We start from the raw sequence: 14,986 nt of genomic DNA, 5'->3' as shown, positions 1-14,986 counted from the left end.
TCTGTGATGTAAATGGCACACACAGTGTTGGTCCTGATTTGGAAGGGAGATGTAGAGAGGTTCAGTTGCTTGCCCAGGCCTCACCACAAGTTGTTGGCAGAGATGACAAGCCTCATATTATGTTACCATCTGGTAGGGAAGCTCTAGCATATATTTCCAAGTGAGGTCTTCTTGATCTTTTTAAGTTGTTAAGAGTGGGAGCAATGACAGTGACAAGAACTAAAGAATCTTTTGCCATTTTGTTAAGCCTGAACTTGGCTTTTAGATTTATCCTGCTTCATTTGCATATTAGGGGGATCCTTTTGCATATAAGGTCAGGAAAGCCATTTAAAATAGATCTGACCAATCTTCAACATAAGAGATCATTGAGTCCATCCTCTCATTTTACATGAGGAAACTGAATGACATATTAAATTATCAATGCTGGCAGACCATGTGGTTTACTGGTTTTCATGTTACTGTGAATAAAATGTTTCTTTAATTACCTTTCACATATACCTTGTGCCGGGGTCGATATGGATTATTCTTTAATAGCTGCAAGTCCCACCCTTAAAGATTTCATACAGCAAAGACACAGGCACGTATAAAGAAATGGAAACAAAATACAGGAAATTGTACTGTAAATTCAAGGAACCACAAGAGCTAGAAGCAAGCCTACAAATAAAGTTGAACTCTGGTACATACCCTGTTTCCCTGAAAATAAGACCTAGCTGGACAGTCAGCTCTAATGTGTCTTTTGGAGCAAAAATTAATATAAGACCCAGTATTGTATTGTGTTGTGTTATGTTATATTAATTATATTATATTATTAGAGCCGGTCTTATTTTACTATAAGTAAACTATAGTATACTTAATTTATTTATAGTAAAATAAGACCGGGTCTTATATTCATTTTTGTTCCAAAAGGCACATTAGAGCTGATTGTATGGCTAGGTCTTATTTTCGGGGAAACAAGGTAGAAAGGAGCGTTTGAACTGCCCTTGCCACATTGGAGCCTTGGCAGGTTGCCTCAACTTGGCTGTGAGGCTGGAGTAAGACCTGTGTCTCCTCCTGCTTTACAGGGGTGTGTGATTGACTACAAAGCCGCAAAGATTAAAGGAGCCTTATTTAGAAAAGACCTTTTGAACTTAGCTAAAGTAAGCAAGAGGGCTAGAAATTTTGGATGATTTGATGAGTATTAGGCTTCGAAGGTTTTCAAGATTTATTGTGAAAACTTACCACCACACACTCCCCATACTATCCCTCTCCTCCCTACTTAATTTTTCTCCAGAAGAGAAAATTGTTAATAGTACCATCTGTCTTACTGTTTCTTCCATCAGCATCATACCTAGCATAGTACTGGGTAAAAGTTATTTCTCACTTTTAATACTTCAAAGTTTTAAAGTTTGTGAATCAAGCAACTAGACTAAGCATTTTCAGCTTGTATCTCGGTGGCCTTTTCTCCCTCTCAGATTCTCTCATTCTCCTACTAGTATTTCTCTTGAAAGTGTTCTGAGACCCTTTAAATAAGTTTGACCAATTTGTTTAAGAAGTGCCAGATGTTGTTTAAGTTTTAATGTTTGCCTTTAATCTTCTCTTGTTGTTCTTTTTACCCCTTTTAAGATGGGTGGTAGAGCTGCCACTCTGAAGAGAGAATCTTTGCATCAGGTGACCAACAGAACAGATACAGGAAAAACTCAAAACATAAAGGTGAATAAGAGTAGGCTTACTCTGAAGTAAAAATAAATGCATCTTTGTGTTTTTGAGCTACTGCTTCTTTCTCAAAAGGAGCACTTTGGTCTCATTTGCTGAAACTTCAAGACAAGTAATTAGTAAATTAGTATTATATATTGAATAAGAGAATACTTTATTAGGCATGTACCCTGTGCCAAGCACTTTGCTAGGAGCTAGGTGAGCACAGTGAGCAGAATAGACATGTGACCCCTATTATGGTGGAGCTCAACGTCCATCAGTCAGAAAATGAACACATAATTGGACATAATTAGTCATGAGTATGATAAATACTACAGAGGAAAAGTACAGGGTATGATGGGGGCCTTAGGGATCAGGAAGGCTTCCCAAAGGCAATGACTTTTAAGCTCAGACAAGTTATTTGTACTAATGATGGGAAGTGGAGGCTTGAATAATCTAAAAATGGTGTCTAACCTAAGAATTATTTCTTATTTTTAGATTGCCATCTCAGAACTTACATAGCCAATTCCCTTCACCTTGTACCTTTCCCTTGTTTTTGTTCATCCCAGACATATTAAGATAAGACAAGCAATCTGTGATATGCTCTGATATCCCAGAAAAGAAAGATTGTTTGCAATATTCTCTGTGATTAGAGTATTGTTTAATATTATAAGACGCAAGCTAAGATGAAGGAAAATCCAGGAAAATTGTGACTGAGTGGCTGAAATACCATCTCAAATGCATATTGCAGTTCAGAGGATATGAGGTTCAGAGGCAATGAACTCAGAAATGAACCATAGTACAGGCAGTTTTCGGTGTAATACTTTCCATCTATAATTTTTTTCCTGACCAGTTTTATACCCAGTTTTGTACTGTCTAGATAAAAATCACATGTATTAAAATTTTAATGTTCTATAAGCTGAGTTCTTACTGAGTTTTCTGTTTTTGCAAAGAAAAACTTTTTTAGAAAAACCTCGCCTAGACCATGACAAGAAAATATAAGAGCCAGATATAAATGTTGAGCACAAAAAATAATAGGTGGTTACTTTTGGAAAGTAGTAGTGATTTCAGTAACAGTTCACATTTTTTAAGAGTGAATATCAGAACAAAATACAGCTAATACACATTTATGCCTAAATTTCTTGTCTTTCAGACCCTTTGTGTTTTTTAACTGTCATCTCAGTGTATAAGTCTCTTTGAGCTGTCTCATCTAAGCATGCTAACTAGATATAATTGATCCTTACCATAAATTCTTCAAGCATTTAGAACCCACTTTTAGTTACAACGATTAACTCCCAAAATAAACCAGGAGTGATCTACTGTATGGTAACTATTAGGGTAGAAATAAAGACAGGAGAGAAATAAGTAAACATATATCAAATAAGAGAAACATGTGATGAGTTGATGTTCTAATTAAATATAGGGTCAGGACCTTTTACTCTAGCCTAAGCAGTTAGAAACTGGCCTCATAGAAACCAGACTTCTCTCTTTTTATAATTTAATGTATTTTTAATATGCTACTGTAGATCATCCTGGGAATGAGGCTGGAAATGGGCACGGGGAAGCTTTTTAAAAAGATATAAATAAAACTTAGAATTGGAAATATTACAGCTTCTTCATGTTCCGGACAGTTCTTGCCACCAGTTGAATCATCACCACTGGGGAAAGAGAAGGAAGATCAGGGGAATATTTGTGGTTTGGTGGCTTGTTTTTTTTTTTTAGGTGATAAGAGCATAAAACTCTGCCTAAAGTGGTCTAGTCACAAAGTAAAGTAAGATTCTCAGGAAAATTATGTAGTTAATGTGAAATAGTTTCTAGAAAACAATATCCTACTCATTTAGGAAATGGGTGTCACAGAGGCACCTGAGCAAGGGTACATTTCTTTTACTGCTGACACATGCATGCCTTCCCCCATCAGCCAAATGTTCACAGGGAAGCAGATCATCTGTAGCATAATGTTCCCTTAATGGTCTAGGCTCAAATCCAGCTAGGCCCTCATCAACACTGAGTACCAAAGATATCTCTGGTATTTGTTGATTCATTCCTTCATTGCCTATATTTATAGGGAACCTACTGGGGGGTCAAGCACTACGTGCTAAATAGGCTCTGGGAATATAAGAAGAATCAAAAGAGGTCTTGTCCTACTTCCACCTTAAACCTTCTGTGATCTTTGTTTTGGGCAGAAAGAAGATAGTTCAGATGCTCAGGTATCCAAGCTAAGAGAGAAACTGCAGCTCATCAGCGCTCTCACAAACAAACCTGAGAGCAACAGGCCTTCAGAGACCGCCCATGAAGGTGAGATATTCAGGGCTGGCTTCTGAATATTTCACGCAGGCTTGGGCGGCTTGCCTCCCACACAGGGAGTGGAAAGGTGTTCCGGCAGGACTGATCGAACCAAGTGAATGATGCCTGAGTGCACCGAGATGAAGCTGATACACTTTGCTTTCATTTAGAAAAAGCCCATTTGGTACATGATTTGTACTCCACTCTATTAAGGGACGAAGGGGTAATGTTTGGCTGGAAATAGACTTCTCCATGCTGTCTGCATCCAATTATAGGCAAAAAAACGTTACTGTCATAGCATGTATTAAACCAACTAAATGTTTATGGAGGTCTTTTCTATTTCTATAAGTGCATAAAATTTACTTAAAAATAAATATTAGTCCTTCTGAAAAATTAACAAATAGTGGGATCATTCAGTTGGAAAGGCCCTTGGCTTTAGGTAGGGACATACCTCGTCAATATTGGCAGATGCATCAACTTCCACTGGTTTAAGCTCTACACGGATGTAAGCAAGGCATTGGACTATAGGCTTTGACTCCTAACCCTCACAAGTATTTTTCATTTGGGGGAAAGCAATACAACCTCTCTTATTCTTTTTTGGGTGGGAGACAGATTACAGTGGGAAGCATTGTGCTCCATAATCATATGGGAACACTTTCAGCACAGCTGGTCTGGTGGCACATGCCCCCATATCAGGCTTATAGCACAGCTCCTAGGATATCAAATATACAGTGCTGTTCTCAGTTGTAACTTAAACTCTTTACATCTAAACATGTATTTGGTTGGTGCAAAAGTCATTGCAGTTTAAAAGGTTAAAGATAATTGCAAAAACCACAATTACTTTTGCACCAACCTAATATAATGCTATCTTGTATTATAAGATCTCCAGTGAGACCACAGCTTCAAACCTTAATGGTATATAATACTGATTGATCACCATTTACCCACAAATCACATTTGATCCATGCCTTTTATTTCACTTAGCCACTATGCTACTTAATTCTGAGCTATTTCTCTTAAATTAAATATACATGCAATTGTCCTAAAAGCTGACCTTCAATACTGGTTAATTTGGTATCAGATTTGATAATACTAAAATCATATGTGTTTGTTACAGAGCAAGTACAGAGTTTCACATCAAAGCCATCAGCATTGCCAAAATTTCCACAGTCTCTTGGAGACCACATTGAGAAAACCACCCAGCTAAGACCTATCTCCCTACCAGGAATTTCTAACATTGGAGGTAAATTTTTATACCATTCGAATAATTGGGGAAATGTTCAAAAATTATAATTATTAATTTATTTAACATGGATTGAGTACTTCCTGTAGGCCAAATACTTGATATGCATTATATAATCCTGATTAACAATCCTGGGAACATAAGTGTTCATGTATTATACCCATTTTACTGATAGGGACACTGCCTAAGTCCACACAGCAAATTAATTGGTTGAGGTAAAATGCATACCAAGGCAGTCTGATGCCAAAGTTTGCACTCTTAACCAATGCACTGTATTATCTCTCTATTAATGTTTTTTATAGAGTTTTCATTCATTCAATGAGTGCCTAATTAGCCCCAGTGCTAAGCAGTAAGAATATAGTATAAATACAGTCTCACTTCCCTCACAGATAAAACAGTCTAGTGGAGAAGGCAAATAAGCAAACATAATACTGTGAGATTAGCAAAATAAAAGTAAATGTTGACCCTGTTTGTCAGAGCCCTCCAAAAATGAGGGCTCCTTTGGTTTGAAAATCAGCAAGAGAACCATTGGCAGGAAAGAGATGATTCACAGAAAAGTGTGTTTGCCTTGCTTCCTATAGTGTGTATTCTATCCCTCATTGTGATATTTGAATCTCCAGATTTTGCATTTGCTAACTGCCTGGAAAATAACCCCACTCCTGTCCACCTACCTTTGCCTGGCTCTTTACCTCAGCTTAGATACTATCTGACCAGGAAACATTTCCTTACCTCACAGGACTGGATTCAGTTCCCCCTATGTATGACCTCTTACAATATTTTGTTTGCTTCTGTTTAACACATGTCACTCTATTGTAATTTCCTGGGGAGATAAACTAACTTCACTCCCAGCCCCTAGCATAGTGACTGGTACACATGAATGTTTGTTAAGTGAATGAGTTATATACAGGCTACAATTAATGCTTAATGCATAGAAGACTTAAATTTACATTGCCATTTAAATGCAATTATTTTGTTCCCATCCCCAATTTTTTTCTTTCTGTTTTCTGGGGAGACAAGAGAGTGTTAAGTTATGTTTATTGACAGCACAGGTTGCCTCCTCCCACTCCCCATTATTACATCAAGAATTGATGAGAGGAAAGGCTGTTAGAGCAGATTGTGAAATAGCCATCTTACCATTTGTACTTCAATCCCTAACATAGGCCTTACACACTTTTGAATGACTACACTTTTGAAATGACGTGAAGCAGCAATCAGATTTTTATTTGAATACTGCTGCCAAGTGCAGAGCACATTTTATAAACTTATTCCCTGTATGCACACACACAAAACATATTTTCCAGCTAGCCACTTGGTGGCAGGCATTGGGAACAAATGTCCCACCTGCTTTTCTGGCTTTCAGCAAGCTTTTGAGACTTTATTTAGCTACTTTGCTGAGGCTATCTTAGGAATGAAACTAGGGCCTTCTTCAGAAGGTTGTCTACAAAACCATTAATAGACTGGATCTTGCACTGCAACGGTTTCCCCTCCCTTCAGACCATTTCCACTCTTCTAATAGCAGGCCAATTGAATCTAAGTAAAGTTGAATGAAGAAAGGAAAGGAATTTAGGAAGATTTTTAAAGAAACATAAGCCTTATTGATTATCTTCTAGTATTAGAGACTAAATCTAAGTAGGGACAAAATCAAGTCCTTTTTAAATGTTATGTAAATAATTGGCCCTCCTAAGTGTGCCTCATGGGGTCCTTGAGAAAAGACCAGAAGAGACTGCTGAGAGAAATTCTCCAATCCTGTTGACTCAAATAATATCTTAGAAATAAAAAAGAAGATACAGATCAACTGGTGGTATTGCTCTCTCTTAACTGGAATAAAGAGAGAGAGAACACATGTGTACACAAGTGAGCACAAATGACTGACACTATGTACAGTATATACAACTCTGAAGAGATATATAGTCCTATGGGTTTTCTTAATTGAGATAGTATCACCCTTTTAAAATGTATAATTCAGTGGTTTTTAGTATATTCACAAGGTTGTGCAACCATCACTACTACCTAATTCCAGAACATTTTTACCCCAAAAGGAAACCCTGTACTCATTAAACAGTCATTCCCTATTCCCTTTCCCCCTAGCCCCTGGCAACCACTAATCCCTCAACCACTATCTTTTTGGATTTGCCTATTTTGGGTATTTCATATAATGGAATCGTACAATACATGGCCTTATGTATGCATAGTCTTTCAATATGCTCCTTTCATTGAGCATGTTTTCAAGGTTCATCCATGTTGTTGCATGTAGCAGTATTTCATTCCTTTTTATGTCTGAATAATACTCCTTTGTGTGAATATACCACATTTTGTGTATCCATTCATCGGTTGATGGACATTTGAGAGAGCATCAAATTCTCTCAGTGTTTGAGAGTTTGATGCTGATGGAGATGTAAGATACTCACTGGTGGAGTTAAGAGTACCTTTAGGTGTCTAGCCTCATCAGGCTAAAAATAATGGCTATTAGGAATAATGCAGCTATGAACATTCATGTACAAGTTTTTATGTAAACACACGTTTTCATTTTTCTCGAGTATATACCTAGGAATGGAATTGCTGGGTCATATGATAACTGTTTAACGGACAGTATGCCATAGTCTGTTTCACAGGTTCAGCTCCTTTCAGTTAGCTCTTTAGGCCTCCACAGTCCTTTTCGCCCCTTCAACATCAGACTAAAATCTGGAAAATCTAAAAGGAAGGCCCTGGACAGAGAGAAAGGCAGTCCATTCATTCTCCCTGTGATTGTCTGTCACTGCTTCTATTTTGGGAGGATAGTGCCATACAGTATTCCTCTCGTTCTTAAGGGATCAAGAATTAGTCTTTCTGGTTTAGTGAGATCCTAAACTTTACCTTTTGGAAACAGAGTCTGCAAAGTAGCTTTCCTTTAGTGCTTTAAGTTCAGTTGAGGCTAGTTTTTAAACTTTTAACTAAATTTAGCTGTATGTATAGGCATAATATGCTTTTTGTAATTCCTTTTTAACAGATCTTCAGGATTTATTCCATAAGACTGGCCAGAACATGGATGGGAAGCTGACCTACCAGGAAATCTGGAACTTGTTAGGTTCTGCCATGCCAGAACCAGAGCGTTTGAGAGAGTTTGATGCTGATGGAGATGGAAGATACTCATTCCTGGAGCTAAGAGTAGCTTTAGGTGTCTAGCCTCATCGGGCATATTTAGGAATGCATATGATGTATACCCCAGACTACCTAGTATCTACTCACCTAACAAAAACAACCCTTTCATTTACCTGTCAATCCTCTAGTCCTCCATACTGCTGTAGGAGACACATTGCCACCTTTTAACTTGTTTGAAAAAGCTATATAAAAATTATTTTTTTAAAAAAGACCATTTTACTTACGATATTCAGAAATCTATGATTTCCTGAAACCAATAAGATCTTAATTTTAAAATTGCCAGAAAAAAAGACAAGACCTTTCCTTTCTCTTTCCTTTTTTTGAGGGGAGACCACCTTATCTTTTAGAAGTGGAAAATGTGTATATAGAGAGAATAAGCCACCTTTTATATTTCACATAAATTTGCCTTAAATTAGCTGCACTTTATACAGACTCAGAAAATGTCTTAATAGACTTTTTCTGTTTGTAAATATTTAAAATGAAAGAATTGTGTATATTTTGTGGGAAGTAGGAAGCATAGTTTGAAAAAGGATGTGAACAAATGACTTGTTATTAAAACTCACTAATCTGATCTGGTAGTGGCTGAAACTATGTCCAACGTCTCCTTTGGGCATCTCCTTTAGGTGATGCCATGGGATTTGGCCCGGTGGCTGGGGGGATAGATTTAGGGAGTGAACCCTGGGGACAGCGCCACCTCCAGGCTCAGGAAAGTAAGATCTGGCTCTTTGTTCCTGTTACCTTAGCTAATCCCAACCTGTGAACCAGAGAAGTCTTGTTGGGGATTTTTCTCATTTTTAATCCTATTTCAAGGTTTATGAACATAAAAAGTTATCCAGTGAGTAGCTACATTTTCCCCCTAAGTGAGCTAGATTATCTTCCCCCACACACACACTCAAGTCTATCTTAAAGCTGTAGCTGACTTCCACCTCTTGATATTATCTCCATTCTGAATGGCAAGGTTGAAGTCCCTTGGCTTTAGAGGAGAGCTGTGCCTCTAATTTTGACCCAGGAAACTCCTTGAGATTTTACCTGGGGGCCAGCCAAGAACCTAATATGTTGTCTGTGGGCTAAGGCCAAAAAGGTTGTGAACATACTAGGTTTCCTTATAATTTCAGGTCGGAAGTAGCTGGAGGCTATGTCCAGAGGAGGCCAAACAAGCACACAGGCCTGAAACATTGGGTTTCACGTGATAGCAAGTTTGGTCAAATCTAATATAAGCAAGTGCAATTCTTTTCCCTTCAAATGTTTCTGTAGGCCTGGTACTAAAGGACTCTGGACTGGAAGGAATTATACCTCCATGTCACCTGTGTGTGCGTTGTATTGTTCTCGGATGCAGTCTTTGGACAACACAAAAGGAAAAAACTTTGCAAAACTTAACTGTACTGTAAGCCAAGTCAGGGAAAAACTAGAGACACTTTCATGGCACTGACTTCTTTAGTGGAGCTCATTTCCATTTTAACTTTGTCCAAGTTGCCTGTTTAAGCATGGACACAGTCAAACACCCTTAACTATTTAAGGGTTCGGTTTTTGTTTGTTTTTTTCTTTCTTTATATGATATTCAGCTTGATGTTGGCTAACCTTGAGGGTATTTTTTTCCCGGAAGTATTAAAATTTAGTTAAAGCAAGATGAAGTCTTTTCCCATGAATGTGTCTGCTTACCTCATTATGGCTTATGCTTCTCTTTTTAAAAAACAGATATTTCCCTTGCCCAGCTGAGCTATTTCACTTTCTTAGAAAGGTTAAAATATAGTATAAAATTAGCCTGGCACTTTAGGTAACTTGAAGATTACTCTTCTGGCTGCCTTCCATGCCCACCCCCCTTTTCTAATGTATACACCCTTACGGACTTTGTAACAACCAAATAACATTCTAGCAATAAATTGAATTATACTGCTATATTTGTATATACTGTACCCTAAATAGTACGTCTGTACCTGGAAGGTATTTTTTTGAGAACTGATTTATATGAAATATACTTGAGGGTAATGTAGCTTGTCCTTTTTATTTTCAAATTCTTATTCATAGGCAGATACTTTGAGGACACCTTAACTCTTTGTTGTACTTTTCTTTTGTATCTGAGGGCTACCCAAGGAGGAGTTGGGTTTTTGTTTTTGTTTATCACCTTCTCACCTCCAGCTTGTCTGGTTAGCATAATCCCTGAGGCAGGTGTAGAGTACTGTCCTCTCCCCCTCCCAAATTTGGCAGAGGTATTCCTGCTACGTTCTCAGACCCATGAGTACCCTTCTTATGCTTCCTAGGAAAGTGCCCAGTCTCCCAGGCAGAACTAGGGCATCTGGAACTCTTTTGTTTTAAGTTGAGCAGACTCATTGGCTTAAGAAAAGAGCCTCATAAGCCTATTACTCCGTGTTAATTTGGGATTTTTATTTGTAAATTGTCTTAACTTACCCAACGTATAATTGTGTTTAACTATAATCAAGCTTCACCTTCCACATCTCAGCTCTGAGAGTAAGACTGAGTAATAATGGTGAGTTTGGTTTTGGTTTTGGTTTCAAATACTTGGACCTTGTCACTCTGGGAGCTCCTGCTGCTTTCCTAAATTACCCAAAGCACTCTTTCTTGGTCCTTTTTTTCTTTTGCCCTGTATTTTCTGGCATAATGTTTACTTAGAGGGCCTCCTTATAAATCAGAGGCAAAAAGGTATTGTAGAAAGAGATGAACGGAAAGAAGAGAGAATCCAACTTAGGGAATGACTGTAGTGTGGGCAGAGGACGACCTAGCACTTAGGAATGTGTCTGAAAAGGCAAAGCTGTCGAGTGGACACCCTTCACCTGCTAGCTACTTTCCCTCCCGTTGGTGTTTCCTCACTTTACGTGGCTGGGCCGAACCCCCTTGGTGCCCCCCGCCGCTGGTTTTGCTGGTCACAGTTGAAGATTTTGACTGTGATGGGCTCATACTCATAATGGCCTGCTGTTCGGTTGTTTTTAGTGACAGCTTTCGTTTGATACACACCTCATTGGCTTGCTTACCAACACCAGCTAGACGCAGTCCCTTCTTTCATATCCAAACCAGAACACATTTGGGTATTCCTGAGACTTTATAGAGCATGTATTGTTTGTTATGTGAACCTAACCTACCTTGTTTTCTCACATTAAAAAATGTCAATCTACTTTGCTTTAGTGGAGCTATTTTGGTACTGTATAAGCAATCTTGGTTCTGTTAAGGGAGTGAATTCAAGGTTTCCATGACTTGATTTAAATTTTGCTTACTTCATCTCAGTAATACAAGCATTTTAATTTATCTAAATAAAACATTTCCTTTTTCTCCCACTGTGTTTATGACTAAAAGCTCCCCCACCCTTGATTACTAAGGGAAAAATTGTGTGTGTGTGTGTGTGTGTGTGTGTGTGTGTGTGTGTGTGTGTGCACTTTGATCCCTATTTTTATGGACTCCCTTTTGAAAGCAAGGACTAACAGATGGTGGGCACAAAGTAATGTTGAAGCATCTGCCTGACGAACTGCAGGATTTGGCCTGAAGAACAGAAGTCTGCTGCTTCGGCACCTGCAGGGTGGGAGGGGACAGGGGACGTGAGCCCCTGCCCATATCAACCAGAAAGCGCCACTTATGCCTGTTTTATATTTTGAGATTCAGTAGAGCATGTTTACAAGACATTTTCCACTGCCTTTAAAAAATAAAAAAGAAGAAGGCTTGAAATCCATTACAAGAGAGCGGTCATATAGGGGTTAGGGCTTTTTCACACAGAGAAAAATTAGCTCTACATGGTTGCTAGATTATGGGATTACACACACACAATCTGGATGGCCTCTCCCCTCCGGGAAGACTACATAAAGCTTAGCTCATTTGAGCATCTTACCAAGTATAGTAAGATGATTTCCTTATTTCCAAAAGGAAAGGAAAAATGTTATGTCCTGGGGCAGACCTGACCTTTCTTATCTAAACTGGGACCAAATAGCTAGTATTATCTTTGTCTCTCTTTTTAGGATGGTTTCCAGAAGGTACAAAAACTAATATTCTCATGTAGTGGATCTTAGCTTTTGGAGGAGCCATGCATCCCTTTGAGGAAAAAAAAAAAAAAAAGTACATTTCTGTGTATAATTTTAGGGGGTTTTCTAACCAGCCCTTCCCCCAAGCCAATCCATGGACCAAGTTCATTGCACGCTACACACAAAAAATCATTTGCCAAGTGTTTTCTAACAAGACATCATGGTACATGGTGGGAAGATCAGGAACCTTGATGCCAGGCAAATGTAAATTTGAGACCTTGCTCTGCAACATACAAACAATATGGCAAATGCCCTTGGGAACTGTCTCTTCATCTGTAAGAGGAGGGTCATGATCTGCATTTGGCAGTGTTCTTATATTAGAAGTAATGTAGAGACAACCACATAAGAACTCAGTACACGTTAGGTGTTAATAAAGAATGTGGGGCCGGCCCGGTGGCTCAGGTGGTTAGAGCTCCGTGCTCCTAACTCCGAAGGCTGCCGGTTCGATTCCCACATGGGCCTGTGGGCTCTCAACCACAAGGTTGCCAGTTCAATTCCTCGAGTGCCGCAAGGAATGGTGGGCTCTGCCCCCTGCAACTAAGATTGAACACGGCACCTTGAGCTGAGCTGCCTCCTGGATGGCTCAGTTGTTGGTTGGAGCGCGGGCTCTCAACCACAAGGTTGCCAGTTCAATTCCTCGAGTCCTGCAAGGGATGGTGGGCAGTGCCCCCTGCAACTAAAAATTGAACACGGCACCTTGAGCTGAGCTGCTGCTGAGCTCCCGGATGGCTCAGTTGGTTGGAGCCTGTCCTCTCAACCACAAAGGTTGCCGGTTCGACTCCCGCAAGGGATGGTGGGCTGTGCCCCCTGCAACTAGCAACGGCAACTGGACCTGGAGCTGAACTGCGCCCTCCACAACTAAGAGTGAAAGAACAACAACTTGAAGCTGAACATAACCCCCCACAACTAAGATTGAAAGGATAACAATTTGACCATTGTTCCCCAATAAAGTCCTGTTCCCCTTCCCCAATAAAAAAAAAAAAAAAAAAATGTGATTCTACCAGTGGAGCAATGTGGCTCATAGCTCTCAAAATGTTTTGTCTGCCACATGGCTACTATGAATCACCACAGCTCACACACCCTCCACAGCTATCACTCATGGCAGCTGTGCTTAATGTGCCATAGAAGGGCAGTGCCTTTGGGTACCTAGCTCAGGGTCTGGCACATGTTTTGGATTTAAATACTGGATAGAGGACTGTTGAGCCCATCAGAAGTAGTGGTTCAGTGTGTCTTCCCACAGCCAACCCTCCAATTCTCATTTGTGTTGGTGAGACGCAGTGACCTCAGTTTGGTTTGTAGAGTGTCCCCATTAAATGGGAAGGACTTTGCCCTCCTAATAACAGGCACACGGGAGCCTTGAACTTTTTTTAATCAATTATGTAACAACATCCAGATGGGCTCTGGCCTGTGTCAATACCACCTCCCTGAGTTTAGCTCCATTTCCTGCTCTGCCCCAATACCTCCAGCTTCCACCCTCAGTGAGAGGAGGCTACAATTCTGAAGCAAAAGGCTTGGCATTGAAGCAGTGGTCCCCATGGGCCAGTGTGGGGAGGGAATAGAAGTGGACATTTCTTTCAGGACAGGTGGCCAAAGGGTAGGAGACCGAGTGGTTCAGCATTGGGGGTAGATTACACAGGGAGACGGCAAAGGGCACCTCCTGAAAGATGGGAATCGGGAGAGGGGAGCTGGTCCGGGGCCGCAGCATTGGGGAAGGTAGGGGCCGCTGTGGGACCAGCTGCAATGCAGGTTGCAGGAGAACAGGAGCCTCCACATTGGGGCTTCTCTCTTGAGCAACATGGCTCCTCTCAGACCTGTCCAACTCCCCCGGAGGATCTGAATTCTGGACCTCAGTCTCAGTCTTGGTGACAGGAAGGGGAGGGCCTGTGTTGATGGCTGCATTCATGCCATAGCGCCTTCGCTTGTTAATCCAGTACAGCAGCGGGCTGTAAGTGAACGTGGCAGCTCTCATCACCTCCACCCACTCCTGGGCACGCTTTTCCCGCCGCAAGTTCTTCCTCCAGTGCAGAAAGAGAATGCACCCACCGGTTACCACAGAACACAGCCCCAGGAATCCAAAGTAGAGTGAGACCCACACTAAGGCAATAAGAAAGAAGAAGATGCAAACTGGCTGACAGCTCTGGCTCGGTACTCTTTTAGCCCATTCATCCACCATTCCGTCCACTTAACCACTCTCTTCATTCCTTCCCTCCCTCCTCATTGACTTACCACATCATTCGCTTATTCAATCAAAGCTAGATTTCCAGGGAGCTTAAGAGGCCACTTTAGCCCTCTAGAGATAAGGAATGCTAGGTCTGGGCGTGGGGGCATGACCTGCCCCGGTTTAGTCAAGCCTCTGGTTCCCAGCCCTGGAACCATCCAATCCACCAGATTGGGGAGCCTCACGAAGGGCAAGGCTCATCAAGGGAGTAAAAGTTTGACAGTTGACAGGGACACCAGTGTCCCATCCCATTCCACCACACCCTTTACCCATTCAGCTGTGATGGTCCTATGGTATTCATAGTACCCCTCTACCCTCAAAGAATCCTTAGTTTTCCATAGAATCCTTAGAGGAAACCATATCCTAACTGCTTAGCACTCCTCCATGCAGGCAGCCACCACCCCATCCATG

General features: G+C 40.5%; 2 protein-coding genes across 4 annotated transcripts in view; one reads left to right on the top strand and one right to left on the bottom strand.

Annotated features, from left to right (window-relative positions):
* EFCAB14 (EF-hand calcium binding domain 14) overlaps nucleotides 1-11,617 on the top strand; it is a 34,852-nt gene extending 23,235 nt beyond the window's left edge. The window contains exons 7-10 of one of the 3 annotated variants that reach the window (XM_019749417.3): nucleotides 1,603-1,689; nucleotides 3,855-3,966; nucleotides 5,072-5,197; nucleotides 8,184-11,617. In XM_019749417.3, the coding sequence (XP_019604976.3) occupies nucleotides 1,603-1,689; nucleotides 3,855-3,966; nucleotides 5,072-5,197; nucleotides 8,184-8,359 (501 nt within the window). In that variant the 3' untranslated portion in view covers nucleotides 8,360-11,617. The remainder of the gene's footprint in view (nucleotides 1-1,602; nucleotides 1,690-3,854; nucleotides 3,967-5,071; nucleotides 5,198-8,183) is intronic. The other 2 variants (XM_019749419.3, XM_019749418.3) reach the window with 2 other exon arrangements.
* Nucleotides 11,618-13,708: 2,091 nt separating this feature from the next.
* On the bottom strand, nucleotides 13,709-14,672 carry TEX38 (testis expressed 38). Its single transcript, XM_019749350.3, has one exon. It carries the CDS (start codon nucleotides 14,528-14,530, stop codon nucleotides 13,847-13,849), a length of 684 nt encoding a protein of 227 aa, XP_019604909.3. The 5' UTR covers nucleotides 14,531-14,672; the 3' UTR covers nucleotides 13,709-13,846.
* Nucleotides 14,673-14,986: the final 314 nt, after the last annotated feature.

Source organism: Rhinolophus sinicus, chromosome 14 (genome assembly GCF_057876585.1).
Source record: "Rhinolophus sinicus isolate RSI-liver-muscle chromosome 14, RSI-T2T, whole genome shotgun sequence".
In the NCBI taxonomy this organism is placed as follows: Eukaryota; Metazoa; Chordata; class Mammalia; order Chiroptera; family Rhinolophidae; genus Rhinolophus; species Rhinolophus sinicus.
This window is presented reverse-complemented; position numbering and strand designations above follow the sequence as displayed.

Bases quoted from the DNA above. Each gene is read 5' to 3' on its own strand.
- TEX38 (XM_019749350.3), bottom strand. From the start codon at position 14,530: ATGGTGGATGAATGGGCTAAAAGAGTACCGAGCCAGAGCTGTCAGCCA.